This window comes from Rattus rattus, chromosome 9 (genome assembly GCF_011064425.1).
Source record: "Rattus rattus isolate New Zealand chromosome 9, Rrattus_CSIRO_v1, whole genome shotgun sequence".
In the NCBI taxonomy this organism is placed as follows: domain Eukaryota; kingdom Metazoa; phylum Chordata; class Mammalia; order Rodentia; family Muridae; genus Rattus; species Rattus rattus.
Genome location: NC_046162.1, coordinates 71,998,282 through 72,018,347, shown reverse-complemented (window position 1 = coordinate 72,018,347; position 20,066 = coordinate 71,998,282). Strand labels below are relative to the sequence as shown.

General features: G+C 46.8%; 1 protein-coding gene across 1 annotated transcript in view; it reads right to left on the bottom strand.

Moving 5' to 3' along the window:
- Bptf (bromodomain PHD finger transcription factor) overlaps positions 1–19,598 on the bottom strand; it is a 101,291-nt gene extending 81,693 nt beyond the window's left edge. Inside the window, 4 exon segments of the mRNA XM_032914211.1 lie at positions 18,889–19,188; positions 19,191–19,294; positions 19,296–19,380; positions 19,383–19,598. Of these exon segments, the coding sequence (XP_032770102.1) occupies positions 18,889–19,188; positions 19,191–19,294; positions 19,296–19,380; positions 19,383–19,524 (631 nt within the window). The 5' untranslated portion in view covers positions 19,525–19,598.
- Positions 19,599–20,066: the final 468 nt, after the last annotated feature.

The window sequence follows — 20,066 nt, the reverse complement described above, 5'->3', positions numbered from 1 at the left end:
TATGTAACTAAGTTTTATTAACCATGGCACCTTCCCTGGGTTTCTACCTGCAAACCACAGTGGTACAGAGAACTAGAGAAAAACAAGCACCAAAGACTACAAACAGAAACCACTCATAATGTCCAAAACATAGACCTAAGCTCTGGGGAAGAAGATAACCATTCAGCCATTACTTTCTGTGAAAGATGTCAGTCACACTGTTGGCCAGACAAGGTTGCAGAACAAACACAGTGAGAAGGAAAGGCAGCTCCCCAACCCCAACACACCTCGCAAGGGACAACGATAGGGACAGAAATCCACATGGCACTGATGCCACTTTACAGAACCAGTCTGCTAGTTAACCATCAGTGTGAGCTCGTCCGTCTACCTCATATCTCCAACCCATGACTCGGGACTCATCGCTCCCATGTAAGTTACCAAACCAAAGGAATGACTTATGGAACAAGTGCCTATGTTTCTCAGCTGCTTACTGAACATGGCTGTTAAAAAGATCCTGAAGGGGACTGGCTCAGAGGTTAAGAGCACTGGCTGCTCTTCCCAAGGACACAGGATCAATTCCTAGCACCCACATGTTGGCTCACAACCATCTCTAACTCCAGTTCCAAGGGATCTGAAACCTTCTTTCTGGACTCTGTGGGCACCAGCCATATACATGGTGCATAGACATGCATGCAAACACCACATACATAAAATAAATAAATAAAGTCCCAGAAGCAGAAATGAAGCCCTTGAAGTGCAGCTGAGAAGGCTCTGTGTGTGAAGGCATTTGCGGCCAGTCTGGTGACCTGAGTCCCATCCCCAGGATCTACATGCTGGGACTCTCCTATGGTTTCTTCTGCTCTTCTTATGTCCTCTGGTCTTCATACGATGTACACACAACTGAGAGATATACAGACAGGCAACTGAAGTTTCTTCAAGTCTCTGTAGCCCTGATCAGCAGGGCAAGGCGGGAGAAAAGGCTCTAAAGAAAGACCAACCACCGCTCAGACAATTAACGTTTTCACTTGCAAAATTATAGGAATGCAGGAATCTGCCACTTAGAGTGTAACTCCAAAGACAGAGAGGAAAGCTTCAACTCTCCACCTATCAAGAGTGGACCTAGGGATAAAGAACTCTGCCTGGGAGGGAATGGGTGGGATCTTCCATTCCACAAAACTGTTTCCTTTCTCTTTCAAAATGGAGACTTTTAAGACCCTATTTTAAAGAGATTTAAATAAACCCTTCAGGACTGTATAGGACCCAGCTTCCTCCCCTACCCAGGAAAAAAACAGATCATCCTAACCCACAATGAAATTTACATATGGCCTGCCTTTGTTTGCTGGCTTTCTATAAATTCTGAATAAGCCACAGGCACTGTGGGAAAGGGTATTAGATTTCTCTCCCCCTCCTCCATTTGGGTAGCCTCTGTGGAGTACAGGGGAACTCAGGCAGTAGGTTTGCCAGTTAAGGATCCAGGTATCGACTACGATGCTTATACACATACTGAACGACGTGAACGTGCCTCCCAGCCCTGACAGAAAGGGGCTCACATGGTTGAGACAAGGTCTCTCTTGACAGGCTGCCTGGAACTGTGCAGATTATGCTGGCCTTGAATTCACAGAGATCTACCTGCTTCTGCCTTCTAAGTAAGTCACCACTCCTGACTTGGGTTCAATTTTTTTTTCCCCCAAGACAGACAGTGTTCCTCTGTGTAGCCATGGCTGTCCTGGAACTCTATAGACCCACCTGGCCTCGAACCTGCCAAGGAATGTGCCACCATGCCTGGCTGTGTTCATTTTTTTTAAAGAATGTGGTAAAATAGAGAAATTCCCTTTGCCTCCTGAATCTCTCCCACAGACGGATATACTCATATACGACGAGATACAAAAGCACTCATTCAACAGACTGTGATTATTTTTTCTTTTTAGCCTCAATATGCACCAACAACTCAGTCAATTATGAAGTGTGCACATGCTGAAATGAACCAGCTCGAAACGCTGTCTGCTCAGTGGTGGAGTCCTTACCTGTATACAGTGCTTAAAAAAACACAAAGAAAGAAAAGAGAGGTGCAAGAAGTAAGTTTTTCCCTGGTTTTGGTCCGGGTTGGAACTCGGGGTCCCCTGCTGTTTCCTTTACCCCAATGCTTTTCTTTATTGCTCAGGGAGGGAGCAGCCTCTGCAACAACAATGAGCTCAGGGCTCAAAGGGAGTTACTTCTGGGGAGAGCAGGGAATCAAAAGATGACCCAATTTTTAGCAATTTTTATGTATATGAGTACACTGTAGCTGTCTTCAGACACACCAGAAGGGGTCATCGGATCCCATTACAGATGGTTGTGAGCCACCATGTGGTTGCTGGGAACTGAACTCAGGACCTCTGGAAGGGTAGTCAGTGCTCATAACTGCTGAGTCATCTCTCCAGCCCCAATTTTTAGCACTTATATTCTAAGATGTCACACTCATTTTTGTATTGTTTGTCAGCTCACAGGTAATCCCGGCACTTGGAAGGCTTGGGTAAAAGATCATGCAGCTCTCTTGAAGCCAACCTTTTCTCAAAAAAAAGAAGAGGAGGTCGGGAGAAGGGGGAGAGAATGAGTCAGGAATGTTGCTGCTGATGACTAAGCATGAGCTTCTGTAAATACTGTGCTGTGGTGGTGTGCACCTGTGATCTGGACTGGAGCGTGCCTGGAGTAGCAGCACACGCCTTCAATGCCCACGCTCGGTAGGCATGGTCTAAATAGTGAAGTTCAGGACAACTAAGGAAACTAGGTTTCCACCTGCTAGATTTCAAACCCAGCACCCCTAACCCCATTAGTATACAAGCAATCCCCACCCTCCTCTGTATTCCTTTTCTCACATGTGTGTGCTCCCCCCACCCCGTCTATGTGTGTGTGTCCTCTGTCCCTGGTTCCCACCCCCACCACTCCCATCTACATTCTGATTTCTCTGGCCCTGTACTTTGGGGCCAGTGAACCTGTCCCCAGTAAACTTGTTTTTACACTTTTAATTCAGATTGACTCGCTTATTTTGTCGACAGAGAACCTACTACCACTTGACTCCTTCGCATGTAAAGTTGCCTTCAAACACTCCCTAAAACCGTAGGGAGAAGCAACAAAATCACCCAGGCCAGCCTGGCTACAGTGTGGAACACAAGTGCACAGAACCCTAGGGAAAGAAGTTTGGACTCTGTATTTTCCCCCTCTGCTCGGTTCACTCTGAGTTAAGAACCAACATTTGACAACTGTTAGAGGAGCAAGCAGAAAGGAGGGAAACTAAGGAGGAAAAGCAAAAGGCTGCCTCAGGAGGAATCAATAGAAGACACCTTGCAAAGAAAGACGGCCCTTGAGAGGACAGAGCCACAGACAGCACTCTGGAGCTCCAGTGCTAAGGGATGAAACTGCAGAGCGCAGACTACTCCCACAGTTTTTATTTTATTAATCCTGAAGGACTATCTGTGGCCTTTTCCAGCTTCTAGATTTCATAGAAACCATTCTAAGTATGGGAAGAAAATGGAGGGATACCCCCTGTGTGACATCTGAGGGGAGGTGTCAATCCTGGAGCAGCACGAGGGGAGTGCATTTCCTGCACGCTCGTGCTCCCTAATCAACAAACTCTAATTCTTTTCCATTATTTTATGTGTATGGCTGTTTTGCCTGTAAACACATTTGTGCACCACATTCATGCCTGCTGCCCCCAGAAGAGGGTGTTGGATGTTGGATGTCCTGGAACTGGAGTTACAGACAGGTGTGAGTCACCATGAGGAAGCTGAGGATTGAAGCCAGGTCCCCTGCAAGAGCAGCCAGTGCTCTTAGCCACTGCTGAAACAAAGGCTTTCACGGGTTGTTACACATGCAAGCTATGAATGATGTAATTTTAAAAAACTGAGATCTACTTAACACTTAACAGTCATCTTTAAAAATTTAAGACACAACTGGTTGTGGTAGCACCCGCCTTTAATCCGGCACTTAGGAGGCAGAACCAGGAAGGTTTCTGTGAACTTGAGACTAGCTTAGTCTTCATATAGAGTCCTAGGCCAGCCAGGGCTATATAAAGAGGCACTGTCTCAAGGGAAAAAAAAAAAAAACAAGGACTGGGCTGGAGATGGCTCAGTGGTTAAGAGCACTGACTACTCTTCCAGAGGTCCTGAGTTCAACTCCCAGCAACCACATGGTGGCTCACAACCATCTGTAATGAGATCTGATGCCCTCTTCTGGTGTGTCTGAAGACCTCTGGAAGAGCAGTCAATGCTCTTAACCACTGAGCCATCTCTCCAGCCCAGTAGGACACATCTTTAATCCCAACACTTGAGAGGCAGAGGCAGAGGCAGAGGCAGAGGCAGGCAGCTCTCTGAATTCAGTTCGAGGCCAGCCTGGTCTAGAGAGTGCATTCCAAGGATAGACAGAGCTATACAAAGAAACCCTGTCTTGGGAAAAAAAACAAAAAAAAAACAAAAACAAAAAACAAAACTGACACGAAGACATGTAATCATCAGCTCTTAAACACCTACCCCTCACAAGACACACGCCCAAATGCTGGTGCACACTGAATGCATGTGTGTTATACATGCTAAGAGAAAACTGGAAATAACCTACAGAGGTTCATGGGTTGGAAGTAAACAAAGAAACAGGAAACACTAATATGGATTTAAAATGTTAAAAAAAAAAAGCCGAGTGTGACATTGTGATATGTGCCCTTTAATCCCAGGATTAAAGGCAGAGGCAGGCTGGTGGAGCTCTGTAAGTCTGAGGTAAGTGAGACCTTGCCTCAAATAAGCATGCCTGATGGAGGAGGAAGAGAGCCAGCCATCAAGCATGTGCTTAGTATATACAGGAGGCCGTGTGTTCCAATCCATAGCCCACTGCCCAGAAGACCAAATGAATCAGGTCAGGGCTATTAACAGATAAGTAACAATTTTTCTAAAAGCTGAAAAAGTTAACATCAATACATGGCCATCCATGTTAATATAAAAACATAAACACACGTACACAAACACATACACAAGTATAAACAGTGACAGGAAAAACATACACCAACTTCACAAGAATGTTTTTACCTCAGAGAAGCAAAAAGAGGAAAATCTGTAATTTACTTCATCTTTAAAGTTAACAAAGGGCACTGGAGAGGCGGCCCGGCTGTTTGGAGGACTGGCTGCTCTTCCAGAGGACCCAGGTTCAATTCCTGGCACCCATATAGCAGCTCACAGCTGTAACTCCAGTACCAGGGGATCTAACACCCTCAACAGACATATATGAAGGCAAACCACCAATGCACATAAAAATATAAATAACTAATGAAATGCCAGCATTGCCAGTATTTATTAGATTTGGAAGTGTGGGCATAAGGCTACAGTACCAGTTCTCAGGAGGCAGAAGCGAGAGGATCCTGTATTTAAAGACAATGTGAGCTACAGAGTGACAGGGTCTAAGGGCCTAAACCCAGGGGTAGAGCACCTACATGGCAAACACAAGGGCGTTTGGCTTAATCCCCAGTGCGTGCACTCATATGCACTCATATGCACACATATGCATGAGCACACACACATCCATACTCTCACAAGTGCGTACAGACATCGGAATGCAATTTGGGGATGTTTGTCCAGGGATCTAACTCATGTCATCGGGCTTGACAGCAAGTGCTTTTACCCACAGAATCATGTCCCGGACTCACTCAAAACTGCTTTTGTAAGAGACAACTAAATATAAGTAGCAAACACCATCAAGTATCAATAAAAAGTGCTTCCTGTCTTCACGTACATTCAAGGACCCTATACACGTGTAACCCTATGACCCTTGCCCCTGTCTCCACTGTTAAGCTTCCCAAGTCATGGCAGAATCACAGCTCACACTATTCAGGCCATTAAGGACGAGATGCCAAAAAGGAAAAAAGACTATCTCCAACGTTACCAAGGTTCACCCAGAAATGCTGAGCCAACATTCAAATGCATATCTGAAATTACTTTTGAAATGTGTTATTCTGGGATGGCAAGACAGCTGGATGGGTAGGTGAAGGTACTTGCCACCAAGACTGATGACCACAGTCAAGACGCTTATCGAGAACCACAGGGGGAGAGGCTGACTCTGACATGCTGCATTCTGATCTCACACTTGAGATATATCACACACACACACACACACACACACACACACACACACACACATTAATGTTTAAAAACTCTAAACCCAAAACCTCAATTTTAAAATGTCATTAACTACTTCTTTGAGAGTTGAACATGGCCATGTTAGTTGTTTCTTCAAACAAATCTGTGTGTGGTGTGCATATACCAGAAGGGAGAAGGAGAAAAGAAATCCTACACCAATAAATATGTGTGTTTCTGAACTTCTTTTTAGGTTCCATAAGTGAATACAGCGCCATCAGACCGGGCAGGAAGCAATGTGAGCGCGCAAGCACCCGGCAGGAAGCTGCACCTGGATGCGCACGCGCAGAAGCTGCGTCTGCTGCCGAGTACTATGGTGTGGGCCATTTGGCTGGACTGTCTCTCGAGGGTGTCATCACAGGACGTAGCAGTGGCCAGGGAGAAGCCTAACAGGAGCTTTCCAGCAGATTTAAGGAGCAACTTCAACACCAGGCCATAAAAGAACCCAAGACAAGAAGGAATGAGAAGGATTACTACTTTGAGAGATCTGAGAGGTTTCTATGTAGGATTCCCTGGGACACCTAGGTTCACAACTTAGTTTACACAGTAACTTTTACAACACAAGGCATCTGAGTTATCAAGTCAACTTTTCAACAAAGTATGAATTGTGTGTGTGTGTGTGTGTGTGTGTGTGTGTGTGTGTGTAAGTAACAGCTTTATTTTATCAAGACTTGATGAAGTTTGTGCCAGATTTTCTAACACTGTTAACTGGCTGCCTCTCCCCTGACCACCCAGAACCATTAGTAATTTGTAAGCATCCTAAAGATGACCCCAAAGTCTGACTGCACACCATCATCTCAATAAACAATGCTCGGCCAACAGCCTCAAAGAAGGGGAACCATAGCCAGACAACTAAGGCCACAAGCATCACAAGACTGGGGCAAACAAAAGGCCAGAGACAGAAGTGTTAAGTAAACTGTCACTGACCCCACAGAGGTAGTAGGAACTTCCTGCAGCCAATGACAGCAAGGATCCAAATGGCTCTTGATCACGTGCAAAGTACCTACTACCACCAGATTTTACATCATTTTATTGAATTTCCATTTAAACAGCTACCACATTAAATAGCTTAGAGCTGGAAAGTGAAAGGGGCCCACTACACACTAGAAGCTTGAGTCAGGCACTGGAGAGATCCTCCGTGCCTAGAAGTGATGAGAGCACGGAACTCAGTGCTTTACACACTCCAGGGAAGCGCTCGACCAACGAGCAACAGCCCGGCTCTACCACGTGGGGAGGGGGGAGGGGAGAAGAGAGAAGAGCAGGGGAGGGAAGGGAAAAGATTATAGGGAAAAGGTTAAGAGGACCTCAGTTTAATTCTCACATCCACCTATGTGACTACAGGATCTGACAGCCTCCACCAGGCATGCATAGACATACATGTAGACAAAGCATGCATATACATAAAGTTAAAAAGCAAAACACACCTTTGTGGCTAACTGCAGGGTCTAGGAGAGAGTAGTGAGTAAATGGCACTTGCCAATTAAGCCTGATGACTCAAGTTCAAACCCCGAAGACACATGGTACAAGGAGAAAGCCAACTCCTACAAGTTGTCCAGTTGCACACACACACACACAAAACAAACAAATGTGATTTTAAACATGTAAACCGGCTGGGTAGTGGTGCACACCTTTAATCCCAGAACCCAGCAAACAGAGCCAGGTGGATCTTTGAGTTCAAAGTCAGCCTGGTCTACAGATTGGGGACAGCCAAGGCTACACAGAGAAACCTTGCCTTGAAAAACAGAAAGAGGGCTGGAGAGATGGCTCAGTGGTTAAGAGCACTGACTGCTCTTCCAGAAGTCCTGAGTTCAAATCCTAGCAACCACATGGTGGCTCACAATCATCTGTAATGGGATCTGATGTCCCCTTCTGGTGTGTCTGAAGACAGCTACAGTGTACTTCTATACAATCAATAAATAAATCTTTTTTTAAAAGAGAGAAAGAAAGAGAGAGAGGAAGCAAGCAAGAAGCAAGCAAGCAAGAAGCAAGCAAGCAAAGGGTTGGGAAGTATCTCAATAGAGTGTTTGCCCCTACACAGACCTAGGGTCACCCTAACAGCACCAGAGAAAAAGAATAGAAAAAGTTGACTACCAACCAAGTGGCTGGTACCTGTCTCCCAGCACTCAAAACACTTAAGACAGAAAGACCATGAGAGGAAGAGCATGAGAGAGACCATGAAAGACCATGAGAGGAAGAGCATCCTGAGCAATGAGAAAGCCCCTGTCAGTAAAACAAAAATCCTACAACTGAATCTGCATGACAAGAAACATTACAACAGCAGGTCAAAATCATACTGACACATGTATGTAGACGCCATAATGAAACCCACTGCTTTATACAGCGACTTCAAAAAAAGAGGGGTCTCACTATGTAAACCTGGCAGTCTGGAACTCACTGTTCCAGGTTCTCAGGTAGGCTTCAAACTCAGAGAGATCCACCTACCTCCACCTCTAGGTATATACACCCAAAAGAAATTAAGATATATGCCAGACAGGGGCTGGGGATTTAGCTCAGCACCTTACCTAGGAAGCGCAAGGCCCTGGGTTGGTCCCCACTCCGAAAAAAGAACAAAAAAAAAAAAAAAAAAAAAAAAGATATATGCCAGACAAACACACATCACATAAATTCCAGTGAATTCTTGATAACCAAATGGAACTAATTCAAATGCCCATGAAATAAACAGGCAACACTGATAAACGCATACAAAACACTATCATTTAAATACTTCATGGTATAAAATATGAGTTTCTGGGGTTGGGGATTTAGCTCAGTGGTAGAGCGCTTGCCTAGGAAGCGCAAGGCCCTGGGTTCGGTCCCCAGCTCCGAAAAAAAGAACCAAAAAAAAAATGAGTTTCTAAACATAATGCTAAAGTTGGGTGTTGGTGGCACATGCCTTTTAATTCCAACATTAGGGAGGCAGAGGCAGGCTGGTGTCTGAGTTTGAGGGCAGCTTGGTGTACAGATCGAGTGCCAGGATAGCCAGGGCCACAGAGAAACCCACCCAATCCTAGAAAAAAAAATGCAAAATGAAAAAGGCCATATAATACAGGATTGCATCTTTTTGCTTTATGACATAATTTCATAGGTAGTCCAGGCTGGCTTTGAACTCACACTCTTCCTGCATGATATATGCTTCCCTGGTCAAAGCCAGCCTGAGGTACATCAGGAATGAATCTTGCCTCAGGGAGTTGGGGGTTGGGGAGATAGGATTAGGGCTGGTGCTCAGAAAGACATTTACCCAGCATTTGTTAAAAAAGAAAACCTAAAATAGTTCATAAGCATTGCTTAAAATCATTCATCAAATTAGTCAAGGCCCATTAAATGATAGTTATTACTATTACTGAGTACCATTAGGGAATCAAAAAAATATTTAAATGCTGCAGCAAAAACAAACAAAAATAACATCAGACATAGACTAGCAAAGAAAACAAGATAGCTCCACAGATAAAAGGTGCTTGCAGGGGTTGGGGATTTAGCTCAGCGGTAGAGCGCTTGCCTAGGAAGCGCAATGCCCTGGGTTCGGTCCCCAGCTCCAAAAAAAAAAAAAAAAAAAAAAAAAAAAAAAAGGTGCTTGCAGCCACACCTGATGATCTAAGGATGAGATTCAATTCCTGAACTTACATGCAAGCTGTCCTCTGACACTAATACAACCACCACCGCCAACCCCGTGCAAAATAAAGAAATGTAAAACAACACAAATAATTTAATAATGCATTTTCTTCCCTTCCTTCTGATATCTCTACTTCCACCTCCCAAGTAATAGGATTTTGTTTGTTTGTTTGTTTGTTTGTTTGAGACACGGTTTCACTATGTAGCGTGGCTGTCCCAAACTCACTCGGTAGACCAGGCTGCCTCTAACTCACAGAGATCTGCCTGCCTCTGCCTCCTGGATTAAAGGCAGTGCCACTAAGCCTGGCTTCCTAGGATAAAGGCCATCACCCCTAGCTTCCTTTTTCTTTTCTGTACCCAGGCTAGCCTTGAACTCATGATCCTCCTACCTCAGCCTTCAAGTGCAGTGTAGGGAGTGGCGGGAACCCTAAGTGAATGTGTATGGTGACAGGTTCTGCCTGTGAAGGACTCCAAGGCCAACAGACTCACAGGAAATTGGCAAAGCCATATGAAGCCATATGAAGCCACTCGTGAAGAATAGCAGAGCTCTCAAATAGGAGTATTTCTAAAGATTGATCAGTTTATCGGTAGAATAGCAAATCCATCTCCTCTACAGGAGATTCAGTCTGAGGTGCTGACATGTCCGTGTGGGCTGGTAACCCCTCCCTTCCAGGTTGCCTCAGCTGCAAATCCCCACCCAATCCCAGCTTCATTGTGCTTATGTCTGTGTGTATCTACTCCTCACTCCCTTGTGGCCCCTGGCCTGGGCTCCAAGAACCAAGCAGGGGCAGCACTAGGATTATGGGCTTGCCCCTGGGTGCTGGGCATCATTCTTCCCAGGTTATTTCAGTCCCGCACTGGCTGTGGTAGCTCACACTTATCCTAGCAGTAGGGAGGCTGAGGCGGGCACACTGCTGTGAGTTCCAGGCCGGAACTGGGCTACAAAATGGACTCTGTCTCAAAACAATAGTAATGGAGGCTGGTGTGGGAGCTCGGGAGCCATCCCTGTTGTTAGAGGACCCACATTCAGTTCTCAGCGCCCACATGGAGGCTCCTAATCATCCATATTGCCAGTTCCAGGATCTAAGGTCTTCTACCTATCTAGACACCAGGCATGCACACATATATACATGCAGGCAAACACTCAAACACCTAAGTAAATCTTTTTAAAAAAATTACAGGACTGCAGAGATGGCTCAGCAGTTAAGAGCACTGACTGCTCTTCCAGAGGTCCTGAGTTCAATTCCCAGCACCACACGGTGGCTCGCAACCATCTGTAATGAAATCTGATGCTCTCTTCTGGTCTATCTGAAGACAGCTACAGTGTACTCACACACATAATCTTTTTAAAAAATTACAAAAGCCAAACAGCAAAACAAAACTACCAAATAGCTAGGTGTAGTGGCCCATGTATGGCCTTTAGTCCCAGCACTGGGGAGGCAAAGGCAGGGAGTAGAGACATGTGGATCTCTGTGAGTTCAAGGCCAGCCTGGTCTATGCAGTTCCAGGACAGCCAGGACTACATAGTGAGACCTGGTCTGGGTGGAAGTGGGAGGGACTCAAAGAACAGAAATCTGCCTCCTGCGGAATCTCTTCAAATAACCAAAAACATTCTTAAAAATTAAAATGTGGGGGTTGGGGATTTAGCTCAGTGGTAGAGCACTTGCCTAGCAAGCGCAAGGCCCTGGGTTCGGTCCCCAGCTCTGAAAAAATAAATAAATAAAATGTGGTCACTGTTAAGATGATAGAGTTAAGAGGACGCAATTCTCAATATCAACATGGTGTCTTGCATCTATAACACCAGCCTCATGGGACCTGATGCACTCCCTCTTCTGGCTTCTGAGGGCACCTAGCACTCATATGATGGGCAGACAAATGCCCCCGTGCATACAATAAATATTTTTTTCGTTATAAAGCTGAGATTTTAACTACTCTAAACAGATGAAGAAAATGGACCAAGATGAGCAAGAGGAATCCCAACAGTAAGTCCCAACAAGGATTATGGGTCTAAGCAGAGTGGACCAAGTTGTTCCTGGTCTCTCACCAGATCACTGTATCCATGCATTCTACAGCTAATCAATCTGTGACACCCCTGCCAGTTACAGAGCCGGGAAAACAGGGTCTCAGGAATGAGAAACCACAGCCTAACAAAAGGAACCAGAGCTCCTTTCTGCAACCTCCGAGATTGCTCCAACCAGAGCAACCTCCTAGACTCTGCTGCACTTGCCCCATTTCCCAGTGTGCCTGCGGCAGGGAGCAGAGGAGCAGGTGAGTCTGAAGCACAGACAAGCCTACCTACTCTCACACATAGGACATGCCTCACTGACACTCACAGATCATGTCACCTGACTGTAGTAACTCTCCTGGCCCTCACTTTCTTTAATTCTCAGGTTTAACCTCCACAGGCGCTGATGGTCAAAACCTGTCTCCTCTCATCTCTGACCACACAGCCTCCCTCCTCACAGAGGCGTTTCCTCACAGAGGCATTGCTGGTGCTTGCTTACTTTCTTATGGGTCTTCTTCACTATGGGAAACCCCTGGATTGAGCCACCATGCAGCACTACAAGATCCATCCAGAGCCCACCGGCTAGTTCACTTTCCTCCTAGCCACCCTCTGAATCCTGGAGAACAAGTCTAGCTCGTCACTGAGACCATACCCCGCTGTTCCCAGACCTGACTGATTCCAGGAACCAGAATGAAGCATTAACACAGATCTGGGTGAGACAGAGAAGGCTTCAGTCCACCTTTCAGGTACACCTCAGTGCAGGGGAGGCTCACAGCACATCCCTGGGACCTAATGTATGGTAGGAGGCCAAGCTTCCACGTGGGGTACTGCTGATGAGAACAGCACACCTCTACTCAGTGTTCCAGGTCGGGAATAATGCTTGGGATCCCCCAACTGCCCAACCCTTAATTCTGCAGGCAAGAAAGAAAGAAAGCGCATGGCCACAGCCGCTTCCCCAGGGAACTGCTGCCCAGGGTATCAAATGCAGCTTCACAGTGACTTCCGATTCACTCCAGCTCTTGCTAAACATCACTGGCCTCTGCCCACACTTGACTATCAATGCTGAGATCATGCTGCTCCCTCCCCCTCCTCCCTCCTTACAAGCAGGTCCAGGAAGCTCCTGCCCACACCAACCAGCCCCCAAGCCAGAGTGTAGATGCTGCCTTCCATATTCTCTAAGTCTCCACTTGGTGCCTTCCTTGAAGCAATATGGAATTGTGTGTGTTCTGAAAGACACACTTTGGTGTCTCTGAGGAGGAAACACCGCCAGGAGTGCTACTCTCTACTTCTGGGGGACCCACAGCTCAGTCAGAGGATCTCTGCCACCAACCTCTGCTCTCATAATCCTTAGAGGACACAAACCATTAAGGTTCCCAGGACACCAGGATTTTGTTTTTGAGGTGTAAGATACCAAATTTTAAAATCATAGCTTAAATTCCCAGAAGTCTCAAACATAAATCTTTTTCATTTTTATCAGAAATGCTGAGTTTCAAAGTGCTGTCAGAACTCTACCCAATGTCTACTGGAAATGCACTTTCTGAGCAGCACAGAGGGTTCATGCCTGCAATTCCAGCACTGTAGAGGCTGAGAGAGAAGGATCAACACAAGTTCAAGGCCAGCCTGGTCACACAGTGGGTTCACTCTAGGCCAGCCAGGGATACATAGTGAGATCCTTTTTGAAAAGGAAGGAAAAAACTCATTATTTTGTTTGTCTTGGTAGTATACACTACTTGGTAAGCTAAGGCAGACAGACTGTCAAATTCAAGGCAACTTAACAAGATCCTACCTTTAAAAAACAAACAGGCTGGGCACATAGAATATAGAATGCTCGCCTACATAGGTTCAAGCCCAAGCACACAAGACAGGTGAGGGGTGGAGAGGTAGAACTGATTTCCCTACATAATCCTTCTCAATATACCAGGAAATAATGCCCACCAGATATTAACTCTTTGAGGGTTTTCCAGGTTTATTTATTTACATGAATGAGTGTTTTAGCAGCATGTATGTGATGCTCACCCTGTGGGTGCCTGGGCCCTAGGAGGTCAGAAGAGGGCATTTGTTGGGTGTTCCCTGGAACTGTTGTAAGCCACCCTGTGGGCACTGGCAATGGAACCTGGGACTTCTGCAGGAGGAACAAATGTACTAAGCACTGGGCCAGACCTCAGGTCCCCTTCCTCAAACTTTTACCAATAGGTAGGTAGGTAGGTAGGCAGATAGATAGATAAGATAGATAGATAGACAGACAGACAGACAGATAAAATTAGTCAACCAAATGCATCTAACTCAAGCAAACGAGACAGTTTCAAGTTTGCATTGATTGATCACCAACATCAACCAGTAGTGGCTGCCCTGTGGGAAAAAGGCTTTTTTCCTCCACAAAAAGAAAGAAATCATCAGTGTGTTGGCATGCACCTTAATTCCAGTTCTTGACAGGCTGAGGCAGGAGGATAGCAGTGAGTTCAGGCCAGCCTTGAATAAGTTGTTGTCACAAAGGAAAAAATTCCTCAATAAAATAAACTGTTAAAGCCAGGAGTGGTAGAACTTGCCTTTACTTACTCCCTGTACTTGGGAGGTGGAAGCAGAGGATGAGACAGGGGGATATCTCTGAGTTTGAGGCCAGCTTGGTCTGGTCTACAGAGCAAGTTCCAGGACAGCCAGGGCTACACAGAGAAGCCTTGACTGGAGCGCACAAGCACACACAAATTAATACGAAAGTAATGAGCTTTTTAAGTCCGGGACTGTAATAATGTGTGTGCTAGTTGGTTTATGTCAATTGACACAAACGGGAGCCATCTGAGAGGATGACTGAGGGAGCTTCAATTGAGAAAATGCCTCCGGAAAACCCAGCTGTAAGCAACAAAAAGGCAGAACATTTTCTTAATTAGTGATCTGGAAGGGGTGGGGGTAGCCCACTGTGAGTGGTGCCATCCCTGGCTGGTGCTCCTGGGTCCAGGTTCCAGCCAGGTCTGTGTTCCTGCCTTGGCTTCCCTCAATGGGCTGTGATTTAGGATCTGTGAGCCAAGGAAACTCTTCATTCCCCAAGATGCTTTTGGTCTTAGTGTTTCGTCACAGCAACAGCAACACTAAGACGGTCTGCACCAACGGTTACATTATCTCAGAGTACTCAAAAAACAGGTCAATGATACGTGTGAAACTAGGAACTTATTTTTTAAGTATCTTATTTAATAGTATCTACTTGTATACTAGACAGATAAAGGTACTTGGTTCAACAGTGACCCCAGCTGTGTAAGTCACTATGTAGCTAAAGATGACTGTGAAGATCTCCTGTCTCCACATCTGCAGTGCTGGGATTAGAGGCATGCCCTACCAAACCCAGCTTATAGGCTGGAAATGGAAGCCAGGGCTTCATGCATGCTAAGCAAGCATGTACCAGACGAACTACATCCACAGCTTATACCAGGGATTTAATATGCCAGTAATACTCAAGCCAGTGTTCTAAACCAAATAATCAAATTATTCTACATTACCCAAAACACATTCCTCTTTAGCCTTGATTGTACAATATACAATCCTCATCCCCCAGGCCAGGGATGGCACCACCCACAGTGGGCTTTCCCCTCCCCCCTTTCCAGATCACTAATTAAGAAAATGTTCTGCCTCTTTGGACCCACTTTTCTTTTGAGACAGGGTCTCTCTGTATAGTCCTGGCTGTTTCGGAGATCGTTATGTAGACCAGACTACAGACTATACTCAACTTATAATACGATCCTCCTGCTTCTGCCTCCAGAGTTCTGGGTCTAAAGGCCTGTACCACCACACCCAGCTGGACCTGCTCTAAACTGTATCTTTTTTTTTTTTTTTCTTCTTTGGCTTTTTGAGACAAGGTTTCTCTCTGTGGCCCTGACTGTCCTGGAGCAGCTTAAGTGTACCTCAACCCACACTTTACAAACATACACACATGGACTTAAAGTCTCCTCCCAGAAGGACCAACAATAAAACTAATGACACAAAATCCCTGGCTTCAACAATGCAGCAGCAGCACTCCCACTGTGGATACTCACTGAAAACAAGTGGACAGACTCTAGAAGTCAAAAACACAAAGTGTAACATCCTTTTACCATCATCTGAAGAAGTAATTTGTTTCAAAAGACCAAACACTCAAGTTAATAAAGCCAATAAAGAAAGGAAAGGACCTGGCAGGCCACATAAAAGAGCGGTTTAAAGCAGTAGACTCTGGAAGCAGAGATCCTCACCCTTAGCACCTGCTGCTCTTCCAGAGGACCTGAGCTTGATTCCCAGCACCCATGTCACATGGCTCACGGACCACCTGAAACTCCAGCTCCAAGAGATCTGACACCTCACCTCTGGTCCCTGCAGACACCTATACCACGTGCACATACTCTCATTCACATAGACATACGCATAATTTTCAAAAATAACAATAAAAATACATCCTTTTAATAGTCCTTTTTTTTAAGTATACTGTCTACTGTTAGAAAGAGTTACTGGTTGAAGTGTTTATCCAAATCTAATTACACCAACTTGAGTGTCTGAAAACCTGAACATTTAAGTTATGGCACCTACTAGAGAATTATCAAATTTCTCCCCTAACAACAAGTTATCCAATCAGACTTTTTATACATATCTGCAGTGTGTGTGTGTCTGTTAGGAGATACAGAATGTTTAAGGGTAAAACTTACTCCTGAAGTTATTAATCCACATAATCATAGGACAAGTGTACACAGAGGTAGACGATAAGTGTCATCAGAAGAAAAATGGCATTGAAGTATCCTAAGTATACAAGCTTGCCAAGTACTCTAGAGACAGAGAGGCAGGTGGATCTCTGTGAGTTCAAAGCCAGCCTGATCTATCTATATAGTGAATACTAGAACAGCCAGGGCTATGTAGAGACCCTGTCTCTCAAAACAAAACAAAACAAAACAAAACAAAAACCTATTTACAAAAAAAATTTCCCAAATTTTACATGGTTGTTTAAAAAGGATCTTTAACCACAAATTGCAATTTTTTTTTTTTTTTTTTTTGGTTCTTTTTTTTCGGAGCTGGGGACCGAACCCAGGGCCTTGCGCTTCCTAGGCAAGCGCTCTACCACTGAGCTAAATCCCCAGCCCCCACAAATTGCAATTTAATTCAGCATTTTAATGGCCTTCAACTCATCGGTACTATTGGACAGGTCTTCAAGGAGTTAAAAGTTAGCTTAACTGCCCAGCCAAAATGCCTGAGTCCTAACCCAAAGGACTCCACTGCTGTGGGCAGTCTTCAGTTCGATTCTGAGCTCTTGATACAGATGCCCAACATGTTGTTTCTTACAGTAAAAACCTATAAAAGACACTCTAAACTAAGTAAGCAAGAAATTAAACTTGCTAAAAGATGGCCTCCCGGGCTGGAGAGATGGCTCAGTGGTTAAGAGCACTGACTGCTCTTCCTAAGGTCCTGAGTTCAAATCCCAGCAACCACATGGTGGCTCATAACCATCTGTAATGGGATCTGATGCCCTCTTCTGATGTGTCTGAAGACAGCTACAGGGTACTTATATACAATAAATAAATCTTTATGGGGTTGGGGATTTAGCTCAGCGGTAGAGCGCTTGCCTAGCACGCACAAGGCCCTGGGTTCGGTCCCCAGCTCCAAAGAAAAAAAAAAAAATCTTTATTTAAAAAAAAAAAAAAAAGATAGCCTCCCTCCAAGCCCATAAAATAGGCAACCTTCTTACAGTCAGGCAAAAGAAATTGGCTTTTTTCACTTGGTGTTAACCAATCTAATCTGGCTTAATTCTCATACTTGCAGCAGTTAGGAACTTATAAAAAAAAACGAAAACACTTACATTTAAGCACTCCTAGTACCCTCATCGTCCCTGAAAACAGTAAGACAGACTCTCCTAGAAAGACCCTATGTCCTCATTTACTCTGCAAATGTTCTTACAATTAGACCTTAATTTTATGAATCCTGGTTAATAGAGACATAAAAAAAAAAGCCTGACAGTCTGTTGCTACAAGTTAAGGTCCCCCCTCCCAGTCCCATAACTATTCATTTAATACAAAGGAGCAATTGCATGTGTGTCTTTTACTTGAACAAGACACACATCTCAGGGCCAACCTCAAGAAATAATGCGAAAAAACATCCGAGAATTCACCACTACTGATGAAACCCACTGCTGATCCAGGTAGGGCTTTTTCCTCAGAAACAGAATAGCAAGAAAAAGTCCTGTCAGGTTCAAGCTGACACTTCTAGACCGTGACTTCAAAAAGTTCATCTTTGGCAATTGCGCCTAGATGATCAACCACACATCTTCGGCAACAGGTGCCACGAAACTGCATCTCCCACGCAAAGCCAAGATCAAACTGGTTAGGACACACGGCCCCCGTGGTGTTAAACTTTTATTTGGAACTTAACCAAAGTAATTTTAAATCGGAAGGATTGACAAATTTGGTTTGGTCTAGTTCTCTGCTTTGCTCTTCAATCAGCCATTTACCAGCAACTGTTGCACGCGACCACGAGGGCTCACTCGAAGAACACAAACAAGCGCTCAGGACCCCAGGAAGCTCCCTGCTCACCGAACAACAACCCTTCCCCCAAAACAGTTACCAAACTATATAACTAGGGGATAGGAAAGGAAGCACGTCTATGTGTGCTGCCACGATCTAAATTCTCACGTTTAAGGACCAGGTCATTTTTCTTTCAAATCTACAACAAAACGTATTAGACATGCAACGGTTTACAAAGCAGGAGGCTTCTTTCATTGCAAAATAAATAAATAAAACACTCATACCAAAACAAGGAGAGAAAGACGAGCTCAATGGATACGTGTGTGCCAAAGTTTCAATCCTGCCTGGTGGAGACACCGCACTTGGCACAAATTTTGAAGAGGAAAGAGAGGGAGGGGGGAGAAGAAGAGCGAACGAGTGTGTGGCCTGCAAACTGCAACAATGCAATCTCCATTTTGAACAATGCGCCTCTTTCCTCTTGCAAATCTAGTTTTGTTTTGTCTTTTTCTTTCTTTCTTTTTTTTTTTTTTTTTGTCACTAGACGCGCCGAGGCCTCCGCGTGGGGGACAGGCCAGGAGTTGGGGGAGCTAGGAAGCAGGATGCACTGCACTCGAGAGGGAGCAAGCCAGGGGGAGGGGAGGAGGTGGGGAAGGAGTCTCCAGGCGGCCTGGGTGGGTACCTGGAGTGCTGCTGTATGTACTATGGCTCCTGAAGCTGCTCTCCGTGCAGTAACTAGCGTCGTCGTCGTCGTCTTCCATCTCCTCCGGATAATCGGAGTCATCGTCGTCTTCTTCCATGTCATCTTCCTCGTCGTCCTCGGAATCCTGGGTTTCCTCGGCGTCGCCATCCTCCTCCTCCTCTTCGTCCTCCTCCGAGACCATGTCCTCCTCCTCATCGTCGTCCTCGCTCTCGTGGTCATCGTACACCACTTTGTTGACGGCGCGGCGGGCCGGGGTGGTCCGGGCCAGGTGGCCGCCCCGCCCCCGTCCTGCCGCCCCCCGCCTCCTCGGCCCCCCCGGCCCAGGCCGCTGGCGCTGCTGGCGGAGGCCGGCGGCGGCGGTGGCTGCTTCCTGCGGCCGCCCCCTGGGCGAGCTCAGCCGGGTCTTGGGCGCCACCTCAGCCTGGGCGGCGGCCCACCTGCCCCGACTGCTGCCGCGGTGCCGCGAGCGCAGCCCCCGATGGGTCCGGAGGCGGGCGGCGGCGGCGGCGGTGGTGGTGGCGGTGGTGGCGGCGGCGGCGGCGGCAGGGCCAGGGCGCAGCGCTCCGCAGCAGGAGCCGCGGGCTGCTTAGGCGGCCTGCCCCGCCGGCCCCTCATGTCGGAGCCGCGGCTTGAGGGGGGGGAGCGGAAGGGGGGGGGGAGGGGCGCCGGGGGCGCCAGGGCCGAGGGGAGGGGAGGGCGCCAGGGCCCGGGCAGGAGGGGCGCGGCCCGGCAGCGGCGGGTGGAGAGAGAAGGCTCAGTCCGAATTGCCGGGGCCCCGCTCCGGAACGCCTGCAGCCGCCATCTTGTTTCTTCCCTCTCGCTCGGTGACTGGGGGAACCGACAGCGGCCGCAGGCCCGGAGCGCGGTCACGTGAGCTGCGCCGCCCGACGAGCCTGGGACAGAGCGAGGCAGCGCGGCGGCCGCTAGGGGGAGCGCGGGAGCGGCGCGGCGGGGGCGGGGAGGCCCCGGAGCGCCCCTGCGCGGCTGGACGGCGGCGGCGCAGGGGCGAGATGGGTGGCGTGGGGTGTCTGTCCCCCAGTCTGGGGTCTCCTCCTGAGAGACGACCCCCCCACCAACTGGAGCTCAGGGAGACCTCGATGCGTGTCTGTCCAAATCCGGCCCGGAAAACGAGCTTCCCCCAAGTCACTGGTTCTTTT